This window comes from Podarcis raffonei, chromosome 10 (assembly GCF_027172205.1).
Source record: "Podarcis raffonei isolate rPodRaf1 chromosome 10, rPodRaf1.pri, whole genome shotgun sequence".
Taxonomy (NCBI): Eukaryota; Metazoa; Chordata; class Lepidosauria; order Squamata; family Lacertidae; genus Podarcis; species Podarcis raffonei.
The window spans coordinates 59,834,877-59,860,935 of NC_070611.1; the positions used below are offsets into that span (position 1 = coordinate 59,834,877).

General features: G+C 40.7%; 1 protein-coding gene across 13 annotated transcripts in view; it reads right to left on the bottom strand.

Moving 5' to 3' along the window:
• The window catches only part of MICAL3 (microtubule associated monooxygenase, calponin and LIM domain containing 3), a 187,220-nt gene that overhangs the window by 37,626 nt on the left and 123,535 nt on the right, over positions 1-26,059 (bottom strand). For 10 of the 13 annotated variants that reach the window (XM_053405213.1, XM_053405214.1, XM_053405212.1 and 7 more), the window contains 8 exons: positions 15,860-16,055; positions 13,144-13,379; positions 9,839-9,928; positions 8,242-8,379; positions 4,555-4,617; positions 2,102-2,194; positions 1,376-1,507; positions 138-229 (listed from right to left, as the gene is read on the bottom strand). In XM_053405213.1, the coding sequence (XP_053261188.1) occupies positions 138-229; positions 1,376-1,507; positions 2,102-2,194; positions 4,555-4,617; positions 8,242-8,379; positions 9,839-9,928; positions 13,144-13,379; positions 15,860-16,055 (1,040 nt within the window). The remainder of the gene's footprint in view (positions 1-137; positions 230-1,375; positions 1,508-2,101; positions 2,195-4,554; positions 4,618-8,241; positions 8,380-9,838; positions 9,929-13,143; positions 13,380-15,859; positions 16,056-26,059) is intronic. The other 3 variants (XM_053405220.1, XM_053405221.1, XM_053405219.1) reach the window with 2 other exon arrangements.

The window sequence follows — 26,059 nt, forward strand, 5'->3', positions numbered from 1 at the left end:
AAAATAAAAATTTAAAATAAGCTTACAAATATTTTGTGTATGGAATCAGGGGTTATGATCAAGTTTCTCTTTTAACATTTTACTCAGCTGGGTACGCAACCATTAGCTATTAAGAAAATCACAATCCCTTTTCTTACTTCTTTTTCTTCTTCCTTGTGGTTTTCAGCTGGAGTAGGCAGAGCAGTCCTCTCACACGGTGACTGATCAGGCAGACAGAGCTTGCAAGGGTCTGAAGGAAAACCAACAAAAAAGTCCATAACTATTTTAAACCAAATGAAGTGCACTGAGTTTACCGCCGCCTCTTTGCTTATTGCCAGATAGTCAACTTGGTACTTAACTTGAACACTACCATACAAGACACTCACAGTGCTATGATCGGTGCAACCTGATGTGATGCATATTACTTGGCAGCAAGTACTATTAAAATGAGTGGAGATTACTCACAAATAGGTATGGACAGGATTGTAGCTTTAGATGCTAAAATATTACACTGCTTGTAGAGGTGTGGCTCATTACAGGTCAAAAAGAAATATGTTTAGCAGTAAAGGGTAGTTGGACCAGACACAAGGTCAATCCTAGTCTATTCTGCTTCCCATAGTGGCCTCTGAGATGCCTCTGAGAAGTGGACAAGAAGGATTCAGAGACTAATTGTAGCTTATAGTCATTGATATCCCTGTCTTCCATGCATTTGCCTAATTGCTTCAAAGCTACGTAAGCTAGTGGTCACCACTACATTTTGCATTAGCAAATTCCATAAATTCTGGAAGGGCAGGATGGAAATTAAGCCAGAAGATGACAAGAGAAACCTTCGTTTCCAGGGAAGATACTAACAAACCCCAAAGGCAAGACAGCAGAAGCAGCTTCCACAAGACTCATGCCAGTCTAAGATGGTTGGCTGTAAGTCGTGGAGTCCTCCTTCTATAGAGCCAAAAGGAAGCCACTGAAACTAGCACCACAGAGGTATCCCATACTGAGAAGACTCCCCAATATGAACATAGCTCCAGCTAGTACGCCCTTATGAAGCCTGAATATCCAAGTAAGATCAGCTGCCATAAAAATGTCAGATGTCAAGTATTATTCCTTGGCCTTTTATTCTTCTTCTTTTAGGGCTTTTGACCAATCAGGTTTTAAAAAAGCAGCCTAGACTTAAGCAAGACTATCATTCCCATAACCTGACACAACATTTTCCATGTGTACACCTTCATGGCAGCCACCTGCAAGCATTCCCTGAGCAGGAAATGTTCTCTGGCAATTTGGCCACAGATTTACTTAATGATAATGAGAACCATGTATTGTGTGAGAATACTGTACTGCCTGCAGTGCAGACTGCTCAAAACTGCTTGGGGTGTCAGACTTGATGATTAAATTTTGGTACCTTCTGTCTCAACAGAAGGGGCAGCTGTCTCTTCTTCTTCTGCTTCTTCTTTTTCAGAGACTTTCAGCTCCAGTTCTTCTGCCTCTTCTTGATGCAAGCGGCACTCTGCTTCTGCATCAGATGGGATGTCATCTGCTCCCCATTGTTTTTTGCAAGGAAAGGAGAAGAAGAACAAAAACTAAAGGATCTGACATGCAAATCTAGAGTGTCTTTGTGGTAAGATTTCACCTTGCCAACCCAGAGTCAAGAGAGATGAGTGAAGGGAAATGGTGGCTGTGACAGTAAGATTTGAAGGCAATCAGATGGACGGAGGGTGGCTGGCTCACCTTCTGTATCTGATTCTCAAAATGGCCCCCCATTAAAACAATCTGCTGGCGGAGGACTTGGCACATTCTCTGAATAATTAACATATCCTTTATTACTTTTGTATACCCATTTAGCATATGGCTAGCTCTAGGTCAATATTGATAGCAATAGGTTCTCTCCACTCATTTCAGAAGCTTTCTTGAGCACCGCTAATCCTCAAATGAATAAAACATTACAATTGTAATTACAACCGTCTCCACACATATTCACATGCTGCTAAAACAGCACATGCTCTGAGCTCAAAGGTTTTGGGGTTTGCTAAGTCTTGCACAAAATACCACCACTGCACCCGTTTGAGACATGACTTTGTACTACAGAAACTATGTCTGACGACACACTAGGGAGTTCATGGTCCCATACCATCATCCAACTCTGCACCTGTGTCCCCATCTTCAATAGCTTCTGCAGGCTCGGTGCCTGCCTCATCTTCATAGTCGTTCTCCTCACATAGGGCTAGAATAAATATGATACATAAAGAAACGGGGGTAGGGAAGAAAACAGATCCATGTAAGTTCAAGTTCTAAGTTGTACTGTGGTCTCTTCAGAAGTCCACTTTTGTGTGTGAAGATCTAAGCACCAGAAACAGTAATATCATGTGATGCAGACTTTGCTGAACTATACGACTAGTTAAAAGTGAGGTGTGCTGTATGTTTGTATGCTGCCCCCATAAAACCACACGTTGCATATTAAACCTAGCATGTCAGAGAGAAAACTATATAGAACATTTTTTTAAAAAAAACCTAAAGAAAACATGGAAGCATTCAAACCTGTTTGCATTTGAAATGGTAAAGGCAACCATGACTTGCACTATATTACACTACTGATCATGTAGCTCAGCTCACAGATACTTTTAATAGGTTCACTTTACCCATCTCTGCCCTGAAATCGCCTGGGTGACCTCTTATATCATATTTGAAAGTCTATGACACCAGATTTGTTTTCTGTTGGGTGCATTTTGTCTTGCAAAGCAGTAGTTTCAAAGCACAGTTATATCTGGCATATGTTTACCAGACTTTGGCTGGTCTGTGCAACTATCCAAAGCAACCACTGGTTGGGTAAGCTGGAATATAGCATCTCAGAGACGAAAAGAATTGGCGCTAAGTGATGCAACATTTTGGAACAGCCTCTTTAAAAAATGAATTTTTGTAATTGCCCAAGCTATCATGCAATTTCCCATGACTGCCCTGTTAACATTATCAAGATATACTGATTTTATTTATTTATTGAATTTATATACCGCCTTATGCCCGGAGGTCTAAGGGCAGTTCACATAATAATCTCAGGCCGATTCGCAGAATAAAAATAAAGACCTCAGAAGTCAGTGACATGTTTAATGGAGATACAAATTGGGAACACGTTGGTGCAAACATATATTGGTGTGGTGGAAAGACGTACCTATTCACAGTTATTGTACAAGTATGCATTTACACACACTAGGCAGTTAAAGATGAAGTGCAAAGGGATAAAAGCTGTCACACCAAAATTTGTGAGCTATGCACTACTATAGCCAGAAACGAATGGAGCCAACATTTTGTCCAAGTTGGTCAGCAGCCACAACTGGGTAAGGCGGTATGCAGCCGTCCTGTAAGCTCTGCTGTCAGAAGCAAAAGGTTTTAGAAATGCACTAACTACATTCATGCAAAACTCAGGTGCCAAATCTCAAGTCATCACTTTTCTATTATGCAAAATTAAGTTTCTAGCTTGTAAAAACCTGGTTCTTCTTTCCTAAAATGCCCTCAGTGACGGGGGTTATTCTGAATAATAAGTGCAGGGGGGGGAGTAGGGCATTTTCCAGATGTTTTAGACTGCAGCTTCCTTCAGTCCCAGGCAGCATGCTAAATGGCCACAACATCTGGAGAGTGCCATGTTGGCTACCCCTGATCCAGAAGATGGTCTGGCAAGAACAGCTAACATATTCCACCTTTCTCTCAGATTTTAGGGTTACAACAAGCTTCGGTTTGTTAAAGCATTTTCTCCTCTTTGAAATGATGCAAAATTCAGGGGGTGCCCAGGTCTCTCTCAGGAATAGAAGAACTTAGAAATTCACAACTAGGGGCCGCTGTAAACATGATGCTTCCAAGTCGCTGTGATATCTTCCAGCCAGGTGCCTGGGACTACACACTGCTCATGTCTGCCATATGCACATGGGCTATTGTAGCATAGTGGCTGTGAAGAAAATGGCTCTATTCCAAATGTCACCTCTGCTATGAATTCAGAGGAAGCTATAAGGCAAGCTATCATCTCTTAAAATGAGCTGACATCTACAATGTGGGAATAATCTTAACCTATTTTACAGGATTAATGAGAAAAAGATTAATGATAGAAAAATGTGAAGTAACTTGAACCCTTTGCTGTATAATGCTATATAGTTCTATATAAATGGCCTTATTATTATTATTTGCATAAAACAACCTTCAAAACATAGAGGCATCTGCATAGCTTCTTTGAAGTGCCACATACAAGAAACGTTAGATTTAAATTGGTCCTAATTTCCTACTGCACAAATGAAAAATCTGTTTCCTCCTCAACAACAGCTGCAGTTCCTTCATAATACACCCGGACCTCTTTTTTGTTTGGCCTGCCTTGGGAGAGGTTAAGGTGGAAGCCTAGTTCATGCAAGAATTAACCATCTCAGTGAGACATGCAGCCTCCTCCCTTCTCCTTCCTCCCCAACCCAGCATGCAGTAGCACCAAAGGCACAGATAGCTCCATGGTTAAAAAAGGGCCAGCAGCTGGAACACTAAAATTCCGGGCAGGTGGGAGCACCAGCAGGGTTACTTGTGAGCTGTAAAACAGAACATCAGCAAAACTACCTCCTGGGACTGCTTCCAGCCACGCCTGCACTGCCTCGTGGCGTATGGAGGGAAGGTCCGATGCTGAATTAAAATAAAATAAAATAATAATAAATTTCAAAGCAACGAAACAAATACTTTGAAGGTGAAAACATCTGAAACGGAAACATCAAGGGAGGGAAACTTCAAGAAGTGCAGACAGACCAAGGAGACACCAAACACAGGGAAGACCAGACTCAAAAGTCGTTGTCCCCCGCTCCAAAAGGCGGGGGGGTGGGGGGAGAAAGATGAAGCATGAATCCTTGAAACATGAGTAATTGCTGCAGTGGTTTTTGCTACCCACCTGCAAGGAAAGGTGGTGCAAAGATGTTCGTTTCTGATAGCAGATGAATCCTTGTCCAACCTCTGGATCAATCAAGCCTCACTTAGACTACTGCTGGCCATTTCTTTTCATTCAAATCACAACAGTCCTGCAAAATGTATCCCTTTCCCTATATGTATTATGTCCCCGCCTCCCTTTGGATGGTTGAACTGATTCTTCAATTCCCACACATTTAATGCATTAAAGTGTGTGAAGTGCTGTATCAGCTTTTCCCAAACTGGTGCCTTCAAATATTTTGGATTACAACTTCCACCAGCTCCATCACAGTGGCAAATGGCCAGTGTTTGTGGGACTTGTAGCTAGAGGGTGCCAGGTGCAGTCAGGTAGTCAATGGTCTAAGTCCAGCACAGAGTTTGGCTTACTTAAACTCAAGGATTTCATTGTGTTTATGTATGCCTAACTGTTGGGTTTAGAACAGTGTCCTTACACCAAAGGCTCTTCAGTTCTCTGTGTCTTCTGCCAAGCTCATCTGTTACAGACTCATTTGATGCCTGCATTACCCAGAGTGCTGTTCCCTATTTCCTAATAGCCCTTCAAAGTCATCAGGTTCTTACTTCTCACACCTGACAAAGCCTTTCCTGTAGAACTGTAGACAATACAAAGGAGTGACTTTATGTCTAATTTAACATCTTCTGTATGGTACTCCTTCAGCAAGCCCTAGTCTCTTTTCACCATTATCTTGTATTTGTTATTTATGTGACAAGGAAGAGTGCTTTTATACTAATCTGTGGACAGAAAAGCAGCTTAAAAATCAAGATGGTGAATAGGATAAGAGGAAAGAAAACTCAGAAGATTCCAAGAAGGGCACACAGATTCAGATTCTAGGTCACCAGTGAAAGATTATGTAACACACTCATGTGGAATAAAGCAAAAACAAACATCTACTTCTGTTATAAAATTTCCTAGGTCCCGAGATTTACTGGCATTCCAAGTTCAATTTTTAATTTTATTTTACTTTGAAAAATAAGATCTCAGTGTTTGGGACTGGGCCTTCTCAGTTTTGGCCCTGTAACTTTAGAACCAGGAAAGAACAATTCCCTTGACCTAAAGAGGTTTGCTATAAAAAAAGTTTGAGACTTCCTGAGACAGACAGATCGAATATGTAGTTAGATGATGAAAGGCATGGCTGAAAACTAACAGCACCTATGTGAGGCTTCCAAAAAACAGGAGAATTCTGGCTGGGAAAATTATGCAGCCAGAGGTTGAAGGTTAGGCATTTCCTGACATCTGAAATGTGTGTAGAGTGAAAAGATAACCTTTCTCTTGCAAAGAGTGTCCACATGACCTGCTCTACTTAGAATTTATTTTCAATATTAATCAAACACAGAACATCCATTAAAAGTTAGTTCTATATTACAGGGAAGACGAGACACTGCAAATCATTTGGAGAATATAACCAAAACTGAACCTAAACGGACTACAGACCCTGACAGCTTTGTAGCAGCAATATACTGCTATCTGAATACTAGGCACATGATGAATCCCTGCAGCTGAAGAATTACCTAGAGAGAAGTCTGGAACCCACTGCAAGAGGAAAGTAACAAGCTGCACAGTTATTGTGCAAAGGAATTACTTTATGGGAAGTACCTTATCAACACAGACCTGGAATGACATAACAAACATCAGCTCCAGGCAATGGCAAAGGCAGGCATTTCCTGGGAGCTCTGAGCATAGGAAAGGGCCCACTATCTCAACAGCAACAGGTTTACTTCGCACAGAAAGTCAGAGGCAACGCAAGAGAATGTTCAAGTTTCCATGCCCTGCTTTTTTCTGGTTAACGAGGCCCACAGAGAATGCTTTGTATGGATTTCCCCGCAAATCCTGCATAGAAGAAGGAGCATTGAGCAACACCTCTTTAGCTACAGGCAAGATACTTAAAAGCATTCAGTTTCAGCTTTTAAAAGAAATTATCCAAGGAAGAAGAATCCAGAACTGTCATAGGCAATATTTGTCTTATACTTAGGGAATTTCCCCTAACGTTTAAGAAAGAGCAACCTTCTTGAAACTTAATTATTTAGCACTGCATTCTCTATTCTTCTTCAAACATTTCTCAGTCATGCAGTAGATATAAATATATTTAAATAAATGCAAAAGTAATACTTTCCTCTTCACAACGAATATACTCAACTCTTTCAGATTCTCCAGACATAATTTGGCTTCTAAGCCATTCATCGTTCTTGTTACTCTACTCTGGATCCCAAATTCCAACTGAGGTCTCCACAGTACTGAGGCTTTTTTTTAAAATGGATTAGCCTTTCTATGTAACTTTCTACACCTCTCTGCTCCTGATATTTAGGGACTTACTTGCTTTCACATTTCTGTCTTGCATTAGCCGCCACCACAAGCTCTCACTAGTATAGAACTGCTTCTATCTCCTTTAGGAAGCCCAGAACACGTAAAGGCCTGCTCAAAGGACTGCCTTCCACTATACCCCACATAGGCATACTAACAGACATCAATCATTGCAATTCTGTTCTCATACTTTTTCACCATTCCATGGCATATTTCCAGGCTCGTTAAAAGCCACTTCCTAAGCCTAGGTGCCAAAACTTCCTTGAACAAGCTTCTCAGAGAGAGGACCATCTGTGGCTATGATATCCTTGTTAAGCACAGGGGAAAGTAAGACACAGCAGGAAGTGCCACGAGCCTCTCTTCCACTCAGCCTCAGCAAGGGTGGAATCACCCTTGTTATCTTCCATCTACTTTAAGATTAAGACACTTCTGCTCATATTGAAGCTGGTTGAAAGAGGAAACCAAGACAATTCCTGCTCTCAAATCCCCCTCTGTACCTGGAGCCTAGTAGGGCACTTAGCACCTAGTAGGGTTACTCTTCTCCTTCCTACCTAATGTTAAGCAAAACCGTATTAGATACCAACTGTATTGTCACAAAAGGAGCTGCCAAATTTAATCCAGAGAACATTGTACTATCTTAAGAAAATTGGCGCTTCCTGCTTTTAGACAAAATTTGGGATCCACACAGCTCTAAGTTGTGGACACAAAGAATAACAATTTGTTTTCAGAGTTAAATAAAATTCCGCTAAGACCTCCTGCTAAACCATGCCAAGGGTCTATCAAGTCCTGTATTCAGAACTTTCTCCTGCTACAATTAGATCCTTATAAGTAGGAGAGCATCAGAACGTAAATGTAACCAGGGATGTAAGCCTGGAAGATTCCCTTTTGTAAGCAACAACAAACAGAGACCAACCTGAAATGAACATTGCTAAAAGTGACATTAAGACATTCGAGAGTTGTCCTTTCTGGAGATACAATCAATAGGGAACAAATGTCCTTGTGATGTAAGGGGTCAACGCAGCAGACACGTTTACCTCTGGAGGTGGAGGACTTAGAAGTAGGGCCCAGTTTTTCCTCCTCCTCTTTCTGACGGATGTGTGTCCAATGCACATCTGCCAAGATCTCCAGTGGATCAATCGGATTTACTATCTGCTGCAGCCTCAGGTTTCCAGCTAGCAGACAAGAGGCCAATGGTGGATCATGTTGATGGAGTGGCAAGGGATAAAAGGGAGGAAAAAGAGAGGGAAGGAAAAGGAGCACACACAATAGGAAAGAAATGCAGGGAAAGGGAGGGAAAAATGAAAGTAGTTACTTGCTGAGATCAGCTGGCAAAAGAAGACAGGTAAAATTCAGCATCATGCATGCATATGCTCCCCTCCAGACTCACTCGCCCTCTCCCACACATGCACAGACAGGATTGCAGTTTGGAAATTCCACTTCATGCCAAAAATGGTTCAATGATGCCTTTTATTAATGAAGAAGTCACCATCTCTAAGTTTTCCTTTTAAGTATTATTATAGGAAAAAGTCACAGTCTGCTAGTAACTGGGTATCCATGTGCACAGAAAAAGTACACAAACCTGTACTTTTTAGCATTCTTTGCTTAATACTAAGAAAACCCAGGAAGATGACATTACAGAATGATTTATATATAAAAAGTGACTTCTGTGTTCCCCTTCTTTTCCAGACAAAAGCATTTCAAAAAGTAACATGACTGTCCTATTTTTAATTAATGCCTTTCTAATTTGACACAAATTGAGTTATAAAACTGAACTGTGGAAGGAAAAATGCTGTTCAGAAGTGAGTGATGAATCCTGGTGGCCACGTGGCACCTCGTGCTGTCAAGTCCCCTTGATGCAAGTCCTTGGGTAAGTAGAGTTAGTGTTTATACCACATCACACAGCATTAGGAGTTAGAAGGGTGAGTTTCAACCAGCAAGAATTGAGAGTAGAAGGGAAATTTATAGAAACCTAGCAAGGCTTCCAAAGAGCAGGCCTCACCCTATCATCCCAAACTGTACCTTCTTATTCTGAATGCATTTCACCATTCCCAATTTCACTTGGCCATTTAAGAGACCTTAAATGAACATTTCTCCGATGGGAATTTGTGTGTGTGTGTGTTACAGATTTTTATCTGAGGGCAGCTAATTGGCCTTGTTAACAGTCATTACTCCTGTGTCCTTTACCCGATTTGTACAATAATAACTGAAACTGCATATAAAGCACTGAAGCTTTTTGTTTCAGTGTATCATGTATTCTGCAAAAAAGGAACAAAAGAAATATGGTTCATGAGATAAAGTAGGCATCTCAGCACCCTTCACAGGCTTGACCTCTCTTCCCAGAGAATCAAAGCAGAAATAGGAACAGAAGATGGGCAGAGGCACCCTCTCTTTGATCACAGAAGTCTTTAATCAGACACAGAGATATTGTATTTGAGGCAAGAAAGCAAACAAACAGAATATGAGCTGTAAATTTACAGGTTTTGTTCGCTCCTTATCTGGAAGCTAACAGTAATTCTCAATTACAACCAATTTGGTGAAACAACTTTAAAAAATAATATGTTGCTTCATGTGAAGCCTGCTCTTTGTAAAATGCCCCCCTCTTTAGGGGAGGTGATGACAATGTGAGGGTACCTTTAAATGTACCCGTGTCCTCTTCATTTGAGAGACGTTGAAGCCAGAGGCCTTGCTGAAGTTCTCTCTCCCAAGGGTAATACTCTCCCTCTACAGCAGGGGGAGTCACACATCAACAAATAGCATTGATACAGAAATTAGAGCAGAACAAAGAAAAAGAGAAGGACAGAGAATCAGAAAGAACACAGTGATGTTTTAGGGAAATCCAGAAAGGTTCAGGACTGCTTCGCCTATAAGAAACCTTACACAGATTTCACTTACGTGTACAGAATTAAATGCAATGTGTAGGAACAGCGCCCCATATGATGAACACCTGTCTACTTTGTTGTGTGTGCTTGTTGCAAAAAACTCTTTCCTTCTTCATGACAGGTATATATAAATTAATCACAGCTGTATATAGGGTTACAAGTAATTTCCTTGCCAAAAAGCAATATCTGTTCAGAAAAAAAAATCATGCTTGAAAGTGCTCTTCTGTTCCAAGGCATTCATCAACTAAATTTCTTTCTGACGTGCAAATTTAAGTGAGCTGGTGGTAAAGGAATTCTGAGAACTTCACATTTGTAAGCCTGCTTGAAGCAGAAGGTGCCAGATTATCTGTCTCCAAGATGCAACTTTACAATATTCAGGTACAGAAATATTTTGTAGTGATAGCTCCAACAGCAAGTTCCTTGGTCTGTTTAATAGCACAATTGAAGCTGCCTTGATCTCTGTTGTCTTTAACTCATCAATGGCCTTTACTGAAAAGGCACTTTGTTCTTAAACAGGTGCTGCAAGAGATGTGTGAGTTCTCTGGCAAAGGAGGCCCATTTTGAAAGCTGGACTCCTCATTTGGAAGAGCCCCACCCCCCAAAGATATATGTCTGATGAAACTGATCAGGTACCAGCCACCACGACAAAAAAGTGACTTGAGCAGCAAGGCTTTCTATCTCCACAAACAATCCTCAAAAGTAATTTAAAATGCTAACACCCTATAAATCCCTAAAGACTGAATATTATGCAGATTTATGGTTCCCAAACCTTTCAATAACTGAGACACCTGCCTGTTCTGATCTGTAACTGATACTCCCTTAAGCAGTTAATGCAGAACTGCTCCCATTAGATGCAAGCATGAATATCTACACATAACACTTTTTGTGACTCACTCTTTATTTCCCAACTACCTTAGGTGGTAATCCCTAGTTCAGACATGTGGTTTTCCACCCCCAATTAATCCATGTCTTAAGCAGTCATAAAGGAGCTGAGGAGGAAAAAAATCCAATCTTTGATTCAAGTGCAGACCCCTATATAACTAAAAGCAGGGGTCCTTCTGGTCTGGAAGCAAAGCTTTGTCTAACCTTTCTGCTGTTCACAGGCCTTTGCTGCTGGCTCCTAGTTCTGAGCTGTGACGGACTCTAAACCTATGCAAACACATCCAAGCCAAATAAATACTGCCTCTAAACATTTCATCACCAACAGCCACAGCAGCATGCCAAACTTTTCACTTAACCTATTTACTGAATCACAGTTCCAGCCCTGACTTGCCTCTTCACCCTGCTACTGAACTACTTCCTTGGCCTGCAGGCAAATCAATCTTTCATTACTTCTGTAACTTCTGTAACCCTGGCAATGGACCTTTGATCAGCTGCCATCATGTAGGATCATAAAAAGCCACCTATAGAGCATTTATCCATCTAGCTCAGTATAGCCTACATTGTCTGGTGGTAGCTCTCCAGGGTTTCAGTCAGGTCTCACCCAGCCCTACCCAAAACTGCCGGGGATTGAGCCCAGAGTGTTTTTGCATGCAAAACGTGCATTGTACAATTAAGCTTTGGCTCTTCCCCAAGCCTTTTGTTATGGAGGAGTACCTGCCTGTTGAACCGGCTCCTCAAATTATAACTCTATTTTAAACCTGAATGCAACATGTGACAACTGGGATGCTGCAAAGTTCTGTCTTGGGCCCAGTGTTGTTCAATATCTTTATGAATGACTTGGATGTAGGTATGGAGGAGATACTCATCCAATTTGCAGATGACACCAAACTGGGAGGGGCAGCCAATGCTGCAGAAGACAGAATGGGGATTCCAGATGACCTCAACAGATTGCAGAACTGGGCCAAAACTAACAAAATGAATTTCAGCAGGGACAAATGTAAAGTTCTACACCTGGGCAGGAAGATCCAGGTGCACAAATGTAAGATAGGCGATACCTGAATTGCAAATACTACATGTGAAAAGGATCTAGGGGTTTTAGTAGACCACAAGTTTCGTAGGAGTCAACATGCAGCAGCAAAAAAGGAAGAAAGCTACTTCTATTCTAGGCTGCATCAACAGAAGCACAGTGCCCCGATCAAGGGAAGTCACTAGTCCTGCTCTATTCTGCTTTGGTCAGATCACACCTGAAATACCGTGCCCAGTTCTAGGCACCACAATTTAAGAAGGATATTGACAAGTTGGAACGTGTGCAGAAAATGGTGACTAAGGTGATCAAGGGTCTGGAAACCAAGCCTTATAAGGAACGATTGAGGAAATGTGGTATGTTTAGCTTGCTAAAGAGAGACTGAGAGGAGATATGATAACCATCTTCAAATATCCAAAGGGCTGTCACATGGAGGATGGAGCAAGCTTGTTTTCTTCTCCTCAGGAGGACAGGACCTGAACCAATGGATTCAAGTTACAAGAAAGGAGATTTTGACTAAACATCAGGAAGATCTTTCTGACAGTTAAGAGCTGTTCGACAGTGGAATAGACTCTCACAAGAGGTGGTGGACTGTTATTCCTTGGAGGTGTTTAAACAGAGGTTGGATGGCAATCTGTCATGTACGATCTAGCTGAAATTCCTGCATTGCAGGGGGCTGGGCCGGATGACCCTTGGGGTTCCTTCCAATTCTATGTTGATTCCCAGACGTAAATTTGCAGACTGAAAAATGAAAACCTGGAACAGTGTTACAGAGATGAAAACCAAAGAGAGAGAGAGCAAGATAGGTTAGAGAAAATACAAATTTAATAACTGCCAACTTGATGAAGACCACCACCTTGGCCCCAAATGCTTCTTCTAAAGCTTTTTCATGGGACTTCCCAGTAGTCCGTAAACATGAGTCTCCAGCAGGTTCGTAGTCTTTGCACTGACTCCCAAGTTTTCCAAAAGAAATGGGAGATGCGCTTTATATTTGATTATCTATTCTGTATGATGGCAATCTGTAATCAATATGCCAGCCTGGGCTCCTTCAAGATCAATGGCAAGATATAAATTGAATAGCATTGAAAAAATAAAATTAATATACATATCCGAATCCATATCATGAGAAGCAATTGAAACTATCTACTAACCTTCACTAGAGACTTCTTCCTCTTCTTCCCCCTCCTCCTCCTCCTCTTCTTCCTCTTCCTCCTCTGGTTCATTGTCATGATTTTTCTCTGTGTCCAGCTCTTCCTCACTCTTGCCCTTCAGCATGGCATGTATCCGCACAGCCTCTTTCCAAGGCACACCACCCAGGTCAGAAGTGGGCTGCTGTGGCTGTTCTTCCTCCTCCTCCTCTTCTTCTTCCATCTCAGATTCTGAACTACTGCAGAGGAAAATCAGGAAAGTTAGTAGATGATACTTCAACAGGGTTTTTTCCCCTGTGCGTACAAGCAGATGATTGTTTTAAAATAATCATAGCCAACAAAACAAAACAAACTGCCTCAAACCAGGTCAGAATATTTGTCCATCTATTCCAGGAGTGGGGAACTTTCGGCCCATAGACCAATCTTGGCCTGCAAGCGAGTCCATGAGGCCACTTTTCCACAACCATTGCCAGATGTTCCCCACCCCTGCTCTTGACTATGACAGATCACGGCCATTCAAAACAGAATTGAATCAGAATTTAGCACTGAAACACAACCTACATGCCAATTGTCAAGGGGTTATATTCCCCACTCCCAGTTTGAAGCCAGTTTGAGGTCTCTGTGGTCCCTTATTCCAAAAAGTCAAAAAGAGCCAGTCATGAGAGGAAGGTAACCACTCAGACACAACCAGCATCAATGGAATGACAGCCTCTTTCATTTCAGCACACGCCTTACTGAGGAATGATCCCATTAGAAGAAGAAAACAACATTTAATCTTTATAGGCCTGTTACATATTCCTCTTAGAAAAGCAAGCTCCTCCTCTCCTGGAGGCTAAATCAACAGGAATTCACCCTTCTTTTCTTTGTCATATGTTTTACCCTTTCCCCCTATCCATTTTTATTGGACAAAATCCAGCAGGAAATTCTCCAGTACAAAAAATATTTGAAAAGATTACGAGGTACATATCTCCAACTCATATCACTTAGAACTGTAGCAGCAAAAGTATACACTAAATTTATCTCGTTTTTGTTTTGTTTGTTCCTGGGAAAAAATGTTGTTACTTCTGTTACAATTAAGAATAACAGTGGGATTCTGTCTTTATTCACACAAACTGCGAAACCTTCCATTTGTTGCTTAGCCATCTATTTTCACAAAAGATGGGGGAACAGGTTTTTCACGACTTTAAAACAAGGCTGTTAAGTGAAATTATGGGCAAACTTCAGAAAAGCATAATCCTTTGGGGAATTTTATCTAGACAAAGAAATGTTCGTTGTGATTTTCTCAACTCCTAAGAATGTGTTTTTCCTAACATTTGCGTTAAGAATTATTTTTTAAAAACAGCTTTTTATTTTAGTACATTGCCTGACAGATAGCTAGGCTCTCAAGGAGGAATGTTGGCTTTGCTTTGTTGGAAGAAGAAAAAAAATCAGTTTTATGTTTACTGACACTTAAAAATAATATGCAACTCCCTGTCAAAGTGCAGAACGCATGCTCAAATTACAAAAAAAGTGGAATTCAGGTTCTTTCTTCTAAAATATTTCTTTTAAAGCAGAAAGGATCCTAGTGCAAGCTGTGTTCAAGTGGAAGAAAAGTGAGGTGAAGCTGCTTAACCCTTTTCCACCTTGAGAGGACTTTGTCCAGAAAGATGATCTGTAAATGCCTTTAAAAAAGATAAACTAAAGTTTCCCTTTGTGTCATTCTTCAGCTAAAAATCATATTCCCCTTTTCTACTTGCAGTGGATGGAGGGGGAGAGAACAAGGCCCAGCCAGTCACATCTCTCAGGACTGGGCACCTTCAAGCAAACTTTGGCCTGTAAACTGGCTTATGATGCAATTTGTCTTATATGATTGTTTTGCAAGGATATGGTTGTTATTTCAATAGTAACTTTTTTTGGTTCTGTATTACTGCAAGTTTTACTTCAAGTTTTTCAAAACGCTTGAAAGTCATCTGTTCTCTAACTGGCCTATTCCTGCTTAGTGCTTTTTGGCTTGGCTTGTGGTTGTTAGAACTGTGAAATGTATTTTAACTAGTTGGCTGAGAATGTTTCGGCTTCTGTCTAATGTAGTGGTAAGTGCCCCATAAGCACAAGAATTCCTGCTTGCGCAATGTAGGGCGGCCATACCTCCAGAATTTCCCAGACAATAGCCGGTATTCGGCTCTCTTAAACAGCATTTGGGCAGGAAATCGCTGAAACGTCCGTGAAAATCTGGATATATGGCAGCCTATGTTGGAAGTGCAGATTTTTCTGAATTTCATTAAAAGTTCCTCAGAAACTCTGGCAAAAAAAACCAAACTGAACAACTCTGCCAAAAAAGGAAAAGAAAAAGCTCAACAACTTTTGTGTCCAGATTTTCACTTTTTGAAATATGGCAACCCTAGCGCAATGGGACTTCCTCCCCTCTTTCCTCTGCACCCCATAAATCTGTTCTAGGGGTTCCCCCAACCCTCCAGAGTAGATTTGGAGAGGGCATACGGCATATGCAGGTGGAGAAAAGAGGGGAGAAAATTCTGTTGCGCATGTGAGAAACCTTATTCAGCGTTGTACTGCATTTGATACAAACCTTATTGGTTTTAAAGGGGGAAACTCTAAGCCTTTTTGTATTATTGACATTTTTTAAAACTTCTGCTTTTTCAAGCCACCTTGAACAGGCATTCTTTAGAAAGGCAGCCAAGTCATATTTTAAATAAATTAAGGCTTTTTGAAAAAGAAAAATAACCTGCTGGGTACATCCTCTTCTGTTCCTTTGTCTAGCACGCTGCTCAGGTTGTGCTCTGCCAAGGTCTCCTCAGGGACTTCTTCCAACTCCTCTTCCCGTTGTACCGAGAGACGGTAATTCTCCAGTTCAATCCGCTCTGGTGTGCCACGCAGTCTCTTTGCAATGCTGGGTTCCTCTACGCCATTTACACTGGGAACTGGGGAACAAAAAATAACAGGGGGAAAAGAGCATTATGAACATTGATCCGGACTGTGAAAGCATTGTATTTGTTTCCATCAATGAGCCAAATTTGATTCTGGTTGATTCTCCTAATAAGAGATTTGACCATGAAAACTGCTACTAAAAAGCAGGGTTTGAAAAAGAACTAATAAGAGGGAATTTCTGCTTTGTTTCTGGAAAATGTCTACTTTATATTGACAAGTAATGCAACGTAAGAGGTGTAGGCTTAACTTACACATGTTGCCCAGTGAGGGGACTGATGGGTAGAGCAACCACCTCCAAGGAGAAAACTGAAGAAGAACCCCTTTCTTTGCTATGCTACATTTCTTCCTACTAGAGTTCAATTGTTGTTGCTGTATTTTTTAAACCTAGGGGAGCATTCAAAAATGGTATACAAGTCTGTTCTCCCATCTCAGTCTGTTGCATACATATACATGTTTATGCTCATTGGTTTGGGATAATAAATACGGAACTGCTATCACTTCTTCCCTCATTTCTCACTTATTAACATGGATCAGAATCCCCTTTTCAACTCTAAACAGATTACTGAGTGAATCCATTAACTACCCTGACTATGAAAAAGATGACCGATTAAAGCTTATTCATATTTTTCTCCATTTTCTTAGGTATTTGGACCAGAGCTATGAAGGGTAAATAATAATAAAATCATAGCACCATAGAACTGCAGAATTATAAGGGACCATGAGAGTCATCTAGTCCAACCCCCTACTATGCAGGAATCTCAACTAGATCATACATGATAGATAGTAATCTAACCTCTGCTTTAAAAAACTCTAAGAAAGGAGAGTCCACCACCTCTCATAACGATGATAAAAACCACCATCACCGTAACTAGACTCTGCCAAAATCGAGTTTTGTCATCTCCCAACCACAAACTTATAGAACCAGGAGGCCTAGTCTGGAAATGTGGTCTATCAATCTTGGCTTACACAGCAAATGCAAAATGAATTTTGGGTAATGAAAGAGCATTGGGTGATGCAGAACCAAGATTTAAAAGTCAGTGAATATCGACTCCTGTCCCCAAATTTTCAGGGGCTTAATATTAATGTGACATTTCAAAACAGACTGCATAATGACCAAGTTCACATTTGCACTAGCATATAAATTTTAACAACTGCTTCTGTTTTGATCTGTTCCATGTTTCTAGCAACAGGACTATAAAATTCAGAGCAGGAAGACAACAGGCATAGGACATGATACAAGATTTTGTTAAGTGTTAGGCAAAACTGTATTGCACTGCAATGACCCCACTGCAATTATGTGCCTGTTTCCAGAGCACATAAAAAGGGGACTGTTGGCAGGATATGTAGTTACTGGAGTATTTTTACCATTCCAGGAAGAAGCAATAATTAGTTCAAGTTTAAGACATTCATAACACAACGATGGTTAGCAAGAAATGAGGTTAATTTTAGAAACAAACTGGATAAATAGTCCTGTTAATGTTCATATGATAAAGGTAAGTTTAACTGTTGATAACTGGAGTTAAATACTTATAGTTAGGATCACATTTCTATAATATGGTAACATGATTGTTTAAGATGGCTTAGTCTGTACGTTGATCTTTTTATATTATAATATATGGCTATTTTTGTGTGTGTTAAAAAATAATTTCATAATATATGAATTTATTTTTGATGTCAACACAGTAGACACTTATATCTTACTCAGGCTCTGTTACCACAACAAACATATACCAAATAACCCAGTTATGATTTACATAAATCTTTGAATACTGAATAGTGTAGTTGATTCCAAAAGACATTTATGGTTTAAAAGTGTGACACACTCAATGGGAAGGGCATAGCTCACTGGTAGAACATATGCTGTGCTTGCTGAAGATTCCAGTTTTAATCTACATGTCCAGTTAAAAGGATCACTGTAACAGATTTCTGAAAGGCCCAATAACTTGGGAGAGATCCTGCTAGTTTGAGTGGGCAACTCTGGCCTAGATGGACCAAACAATCTGATTAGTTGTAAAACAGATTTATATGTGTCTTATACCAGTGACTACATTTTGCACTCTGGGCAAGTTACAACAGCAATCATCCTATCAGGGTTGATGCAAAGGCAAACTGAGAAGACAGTATTTAGTAGTTTTATATGAAAAAGTATTCAGTATACAACCTCACTATCCATCCAGCCATCCACCCACCACCAGAGGAAGTTAAATAATTGCCATATTTACTATTAAAGTCAAGCAGATACAGTACCACTACTACACCAGTATTGCACACAGATGCGTCACATAAAAGTTCTATTATCCTGCTGCGTTATTTTATGGGTAAATGTGCTAATATGGTGGTTAAAAAAATCAGGTTGTAAGATGTAAACATCCTTAAATAGACAAGTGTTTTATTCCTCAACAGTTCTATGTTTTGGAAGCATTTGGCGATGAGCAGTACACAGATCAACCAAAAGGAGCTGTTTTTCATAAGTGTGCAGCCCGCTTAGCTGTTTTGTGAAAGCTGACAGAAGATTTATTTATTTCAATCCTTGACCGAGCCAACTTCTTGGTAGAAGGAATGCCAGGGACAGAGATAACATCACTCCTCTGACGTGTCCTTTGGCTTTTTCCCTTGTATAGAATGTTCCTAAAATAGTCTCCATTTTCTGTGACGTTTTAAAAAATTAAGCAAACTGACAGCTATTTGTCTGAACACCACCCCCGCCCATAAAGTCAACCATCATTCCCCATTGCAATTTTGACAAAACAAATCAGGGACTGACTAGGTTGTTGCCTCCTTTGCAATGGTTCTGCAGTGAGGGTAGGAAGCTACTCAGCAACTACTGCTTCTGTGAGGTGCGTGGATTAGGATGGGCAGAAACTCTGAACATACATAAGCATTTATACTACACTTTATGCTGGCTGAAGCTGACGGGAGTTGTAGTCCAAAATAGCTGGAGAGTGCCAGGTTAGGGAAGTCGGTGTTAGAGGCCTCATGTACTTTGTCCAGGATCTTAAGGGCGGAGAAGCTAATTTTGTCAATACCAAGTAGACTTTACCTGTGTTCACAAACAGCAGTAGAATGTGAAACACAATAAACTCAAAAGCAATTTGCAATATGGCAAAAAAAATTGCTGTTTAAAAAAACAATGAAGTCTACATGGTTTTCGACAGTGTAGGAAGAGGAATACTGGATAATTTGCTGTAGATCAGCAAGAGCTTATGACTCCCAGTTGTTCAATAACCACAGCAAAAAGTTCCCACCCCACAGCAATTAGAGGTGGCAAGTAGAATCCCTGACCTGTACTCAGAAGTATATTGTCAATTGCATATGCAAATTACCCCAGTGTCTGGGGTGGGTAAGTAGGTAATTGGCTCTGCCATTTTGTTTCTAGCTCTGCCCTTCAGTGATTATTTTGTGCCTGGCTCCAGTTGACAGAACTCAGCATTTCAGGGGGGTTTTAAAGTAGATCTCATAAGACTTCCCATGCTTGGTTGAAGTGTTTCTTTCTTTTAACCCTAGCCATTCTGTAATCCTTACAACAAATGCCAGTGTTATCTATATATTGTTGACATGGAGGTGGGGTAGGGGCTAGATCTGAAAAGGTAGCGGCTTGCATGGTGGAATCAGGGACATTCTTTTTCACAGCTCAATCTTTTAGCCATTATATTTGGAATCTGGGAATACATTATAGTCTGGGACTCAGAAGTAGAAATCAGCATTTGGTATCTGACGTGGAAGCCACTGAGACAAGCCTTAGTAGAGAGAGAACAAGCCCACAAAGAATCTAACCACAGAACTGCAAAGTGAACAGGTCAAACTGCATCTTTGCAGCTTCAGACCAGGCCACTGTGTTTGATAGAAGATTGGTCACAGGAATGCAAGAAAAGCTATTAAGAGAATTCTTAAATGAATTTTCTTAGATATTTTCCCCACATCAGACCTATCAGGGATTTTAAAAAAGGACCATTTTGTACCATGCTGAGCAAAACAATGCACAAACACAATTAGTTTGCATATATTGCCTTCTTTTGAATTATTTGTTTGTGCTGCTGGGCGCAGGAACGGAAGCCCCACAATACTGACCACAGGGCATCCTTCTCAGTCCCACCTCTGGAATCCAATATTTTACAAGCACTGTTCATTTCCCCATATACTTTGAAGCCCAAAAGGTTTTGCTGGAAGTAAATTGTTCAGTTCTGTGCTAAACAATTCTGGTATTGACTACTTTCCACCCATTGGGATGGGGACAAATACTTTGGGTTAGAGGGAACTTTCATATTTTTCCTTGGTGATCCATTGCTTGGCTGTAATCATCAATTAACAATATGATTGTTCCCCCATTCCTTCCTCTCAAAACATAACTGGCTAGCATTTTTCAGTTTCTACCATGGCTGACAAGGACTACAACTGTGATAAAACACATGCTTCACATGCAGATGGTTCCAGGGTCAATCTCTGGCATCCTCAGTTACAGGATCAGAAAGCAGGTGAGATGGGAAAGTTTTTTGCCTGTGACCATGAAGAGATGCTGTCAGAGGAGACAGTGCTAAGCAAAAGGGACCAATGATCTAGCAAAGGAGCCACATGTGTTCCTAAATCATAACCTGATAAACTCCAGTCAAGTTATGTTGCTTTCAAGTCATTGGCTTCAACGAGTGTCCAATCTAATGCATTCAATCAGGGCCGCTGCCAAATAAAACTATCAATGGCTGCATTTACATCAGAAGCATTATAGAAGCTTCCAATCCCTTGATTAATTAGAATACATAAGGCATTCTTTTTTTTAAAAAAGGTCAATAGATGTCAGGAATACATTGTACTTTTTAAACACATAGCAGCTAAGTAAATATCAGTGTGCACAATTCTATTCTGTAAGGTTGCCAGAGGCATCCAGAAAATATTGAATTCCATAAAAATCAACAAAGCTTTGTTGAGAAAGGTCACCTTCATCATCTTGTGATTTCAAAAAACTGAGCCAAATCCCAACGAAGGTACAATACAAAGAGATAGTAAGTGTATACCAGGGGTGGGAAGTTTGGGCCTGGCTCTAGCTCTTGGAACTCTAACCAGCCTACCATCTCTTCTCCAGTCATTCTCTCCTCCTCCTCCTCCCCCCCACCCTGGACCACACCTGTAACTCACTTAATTTTCTTGGATGTTTTTACCTGGCTGGTATGTTAAACTCTAAAAATGACTCATTTGCCTGGATGGAGAAGAAGAGTGTTTGATGTGTGTAAAACTACACTACTGTGCCAAGTTGTTGTTGTTGTTGTTTATTTATACCCTGCCCATCTGGCTGGGTTTCCCCAGCCACTCTGGGCAGCTGCCAACAGATTAAAAACAGAATAAAATATCACACATTAAAAACTTCCCTAAATAGGACTGCCTTCAGATGTCTTCTAAAAGTCAGATAGTTGTTTATTTCCTTGACATCTGGTGGGAGGGTATTCCACAGGGTGGGCACCACCACCATGAAGGCCCTTTGCCTGGTTCCCTGTAACCTCACATCTCGCAGTGAGGGAACCACCAGAAGGCCCTTGGAGCTGGACCTCAGTGTCTGGGCAGAATGATGCGGGTGGAGACGCTCCTTCAGGTATACTGGGCCGAGGCTGTTTAGAGCTTTAAAGGTCAACACCAACACTTTGAATTGTGCTCGGAAACGTACTAGGAGCCAATGTAGATCTTTCAGGACTGGTGTTATATGGTTTCGGCAGCCACTCCCAGTCACCAGTCTAGCTGCCTAGTCTAGTTAAAATTATTCTGTCCATTTTTGCTTCTGATTCCACCGGTCACCGGCATGTAACTTGCAGAAGGTTGACTAGAAGGATAAGTAACACTTGGGCTGAAAAATGTCCCCCAACCCCTAGTGTACACAAACACCACTTTTATTTTCAGGTACCCACAGAATCATCCAGGAGCAAGATTGTCAGAACATGTGAGATGCCATGTGCGTTTCACGTAAGTCTTATTCGGGTCTTCTTGAAGCCTATCTGTGTAGTGCAGGGAAGGAGAACTTGTGGCCTCCAGATTTCGTTGTACTACAACTCGCATTAGCCCCAGTGGTAATGGATAGTGGAAGGTGTAGTCTAACATCATTTGGAGAGCCACAAGTCCTCCATTCTTGGTAAAGGGGCTACAGGCAGCGGCCTTATCCCACTGTGCCCCTGTGATTGGGAATCCTGATGGCACAGGGTTCCTGATCACAATGAGGAACAACCACATTTAGTTGAATACACTTACAATTCTCCTGAAATTCTTCTTCCCACTCAGTGTAAGTAGGTGTTTGTGGAGGGGAAGCACACACATCACCACATGGATAGATTTTAGGAACATCTGAAGAGGGTCTATGTGCAGCACTGCTTTGCTATGTCATCATCCTCTCTTTGACTACCATAAAGTCCCCTATTTGCTAGGGGTAGGCTGATGTCAGGCTTGCATTATATATTTTGTATTTTTATTTGAACCCCAAGATCCACCAAGCCTCGTGTGAAATATATACACTAAAATAAAATAATACTGTAATAAAAATGTTGAACCCAGGAATTTGTTTTGAACTGGACTGAGTCCAGAAGATGGTGTATAGGCAATACGTGCAAAATAACATCCAAATGACATAATAAGTTCTTATTCCAGACTACCATTTGTATAGAAGGTGATAAATAATTTATGTTAACTGGAAGGTTTTATAATGCGAGGGGAGACATGTACATAACAAAGCTGTACCATTCAGTTGCAAATGAGTCTTTGAGCTTCAAACCTTGTACAATTTTATTTTGTTAGTCAGTTTTTCCAGTATCTCGTTATTATGAGTCTGTCTGCTATGCTAGTAAAAGAGAACTTATTAGAGGTTTGAGCTGTAAGTTAATATTTTCTCCCATGAAAAGACTGAGCTGCATAGACTCTGGACATTTAGAGATGTTTTCTCCAGTAATTGCTTTTATTTTGGTAAATACTTCCTAATAACATAAAATGATAGTGATGATGATAGAATTGGACTGAGTCATAAGTCGTTCCACCCAAAAGTATCCCCTCTCCTGCAACACAGTTCCTTCATTTCACCAGTATAATTTAGCAGGGGGTAGCATTTTTGTTGTTGAAGTAAGATCGGATTGAAATTACCCAGAGATCTACCAGTAGATAATTCTGCCCACCGCTGTGCTAGAAGACAGCAATTATATTATTCATCCTGGCTCCTGTGTGTGGCTATACACCTCTCTGGCCCCTGCAGACCAACCTTTGCAGAATGAGAGGCCATGCTCAACAGAATAAAATGGATGCCCCTGGTTTACATTATCACTTACCCCAGATGGAGAAAGGTGTGTCAAAAGTCTCAACTTCTGGCATTCAGAAGGGCATTCAGCAGTTGTAATACTAACGGCTTAGCCCTATGTACGTCTACTCAGAAGTAAGTTCCACTGAGTCAAATCTGGCTCATTCCCAGTTAAATGTATGTAGGATTGCAGAGTCAATTAGTTACTTTAAGCAGAGTTTGAAATCTAGTGTCTGTACCTTTAAATTGATGAGTTGAGTTTCTAGACACCAGATTTAAAAAAAAAAATATCCAGGTACTTGGCAACCTTTACATTCTGCCCCATCTTATCCTATCTATTCCTTGTCTCCCCAAAACGGTTTCGCACAAGGCCTGTTTACAAAGCATGGGAGGAGTACTAGAGAATGAATGTCACCAGTTGCCTAGCAACTACCTTATGCTGGTTCAGCTCTCACCCTCTGGCCTAGTCACAGGCACAAGCCTTTTAGCCTCAGTAGACTATGAGAAGTGGAAGCCATTAGCACTGTTTTGCTGTTTATATGTTTGCATCCGTTTTTTATGATACTGAGTTTTTTTTTATATTTATATTTATATTGAGTTATATTTTATATTTATATTTATGAGTTTTTTAAAATATTAAAAGAGTTTAAAGTAAATATACTGCACCATAATACATATCTATATCCTTGAGACTGTGTGTGTGTGTTACTTCATTAACTACAGTACATATATGACTGTTCACACACATACTTGTAACAAACTAGAAACACGGGGAAGTTGCTATAATCTAGATAAATACAATCTTTATCTATGGCTGTTTCTTCGTTGTTTTAATTCACTGTATTAATTCATTTTGCTGTATTAATTCACAGGATGTATTTTTGATACTGGCGCAGGTTATCAAAACAGCCTTGTCTATAGGAGGAATGTGGACTCCAAAACTAACTTAACTGGCTCTATAATTGCTTCTGGGCCCAATTCCAAGTGCTGATAAACCTTACATAAACCCAATTCCAAGTGCATTAGAAACCTTACATGACCTGGGGTGGAAGATACATTAAGAACTGCCTTTGCACATATGAAACCTACTTTCTCACTTAGGTCTTCAGCTGAGTCCCAAGCTCTGTGTCCTGCTGCCTTTTCAGAGAGGCCATAGGCTCAGCCATAGCTCTGGCATACAGAAGGTTACAAGTTCAATCCTTGGCATTTATATGTAAGATTGGGAAAGACCCCCATCCACAACCATACAGTAGCATTGCCAGAAAATTCTGAGCTAGATGGAGCTAAGAATGGTCTGACTCAGTATGAGGCAGCTTCATATATGTTTTTCTGAGGTTAGATGGGTGTGTATGTAGGGAAGGGCCACTGAAGTCAGACTTTGGAATTCTCTTTCCCAGATGTTCATTTGGCCCCCTGACTCTTGATCTCTTGCTATTCTGTAAAAACTTTTATTTCAGGGGGTTTGCAGATGAGGTAGAGGTTACTTGCGGCTAATACGTGCTTTGCTCACGCTGCTGATTTTATTTATCCTCGTTTTGCATGTTTCATGGTGGGTTTTGGGTTGCATTTTATTTTAGGTGAAGCTGATATTTCTGGCGAGGTGTTTCGAAATGTCGTCAAAGCAGGAGAAGTATGTTATAAACATAAAATAAAGCCATTGCCTCATGGTGGGGTGCATTTTGATTTGAATGTATAGGGCTCCTTGCACACTTTACTGCAGAAGAGCACATTAAGGAGGTGAGAAAGTGGTGTTTGTATTTCAAATTTTATGGTGGCAGCAAGGGATGCAGCTCCGAGGAAAAGGATTACAGTGGTACCTCGGGTTACATACGCTTCAGGTTACATACGCTTCAAGTTACAGACTCTGCTAACCCAGAAATAGTACCTCGGGTTAAGAACTTTGCTTCAGGATGAGAACAGAAATTGTGCTCTGGCACTTCAGATGAAGTGAAGGAAGAAAGCATCTGGCTTTATTGCTGGCTTCTGTAGCATTTGGCAAAGTAATGCTATTTATTCAAGGTGCAAACTATTTTACCATCCAGGACCAGAGGTGTTTTAGGAGTTCAGTGTTCTCAAGGCCTCCCACGTGCCTTTTATTGCTATTACTTTCAATGGCAAGGAGTGCATGACAAAGAGAAAAGATTTCCAGTGTTCATTTAATTAGTTTGCAAATTTGCAAAGAAAAACTAGGACTATGAAATTCTCCCACTGTCTCAAGAGTGAGCTGAACCAATAATATTTTAAAGAAACCCCTTCCAAAGCTGACTACTGCCAAAACCAGTTCATTCCTGAACTCCGGCAGCCTTGCCATGTTTGAGAAATAGAAAGTGTTGCCACCGTGATAAAATTATTATCTGTTTTGTAGAATAAAGGTGGGACAACAGATTCAGAACAGAAGCAACATTAGAAATATACCACAAGCAAGAGGGCTACACATCATTCTCATTGATCAGGTATTAATAAAATACAGTGGATGCATATTTATTTCTGTGGGATATTCTTAAAGTTGAAAATAAACCCCTGGAAACTTTTTTGATATGGATTTAACAGTTTGCGTTCTCTTTCACCTGTCTCCATGTCCCAGCTCTTTAGTAGTATGACGGGAGGGCTTGTGCACTGGAAGGATTGTGTATTTGTGTACATGTGCATGCACAAACATTGTTGTGTACTTTGTGCACAAATCCACACTTGGCTTGCATGAAAAACCCCAGTTTTAGAGGAACAGCTCATTAGATATCAATA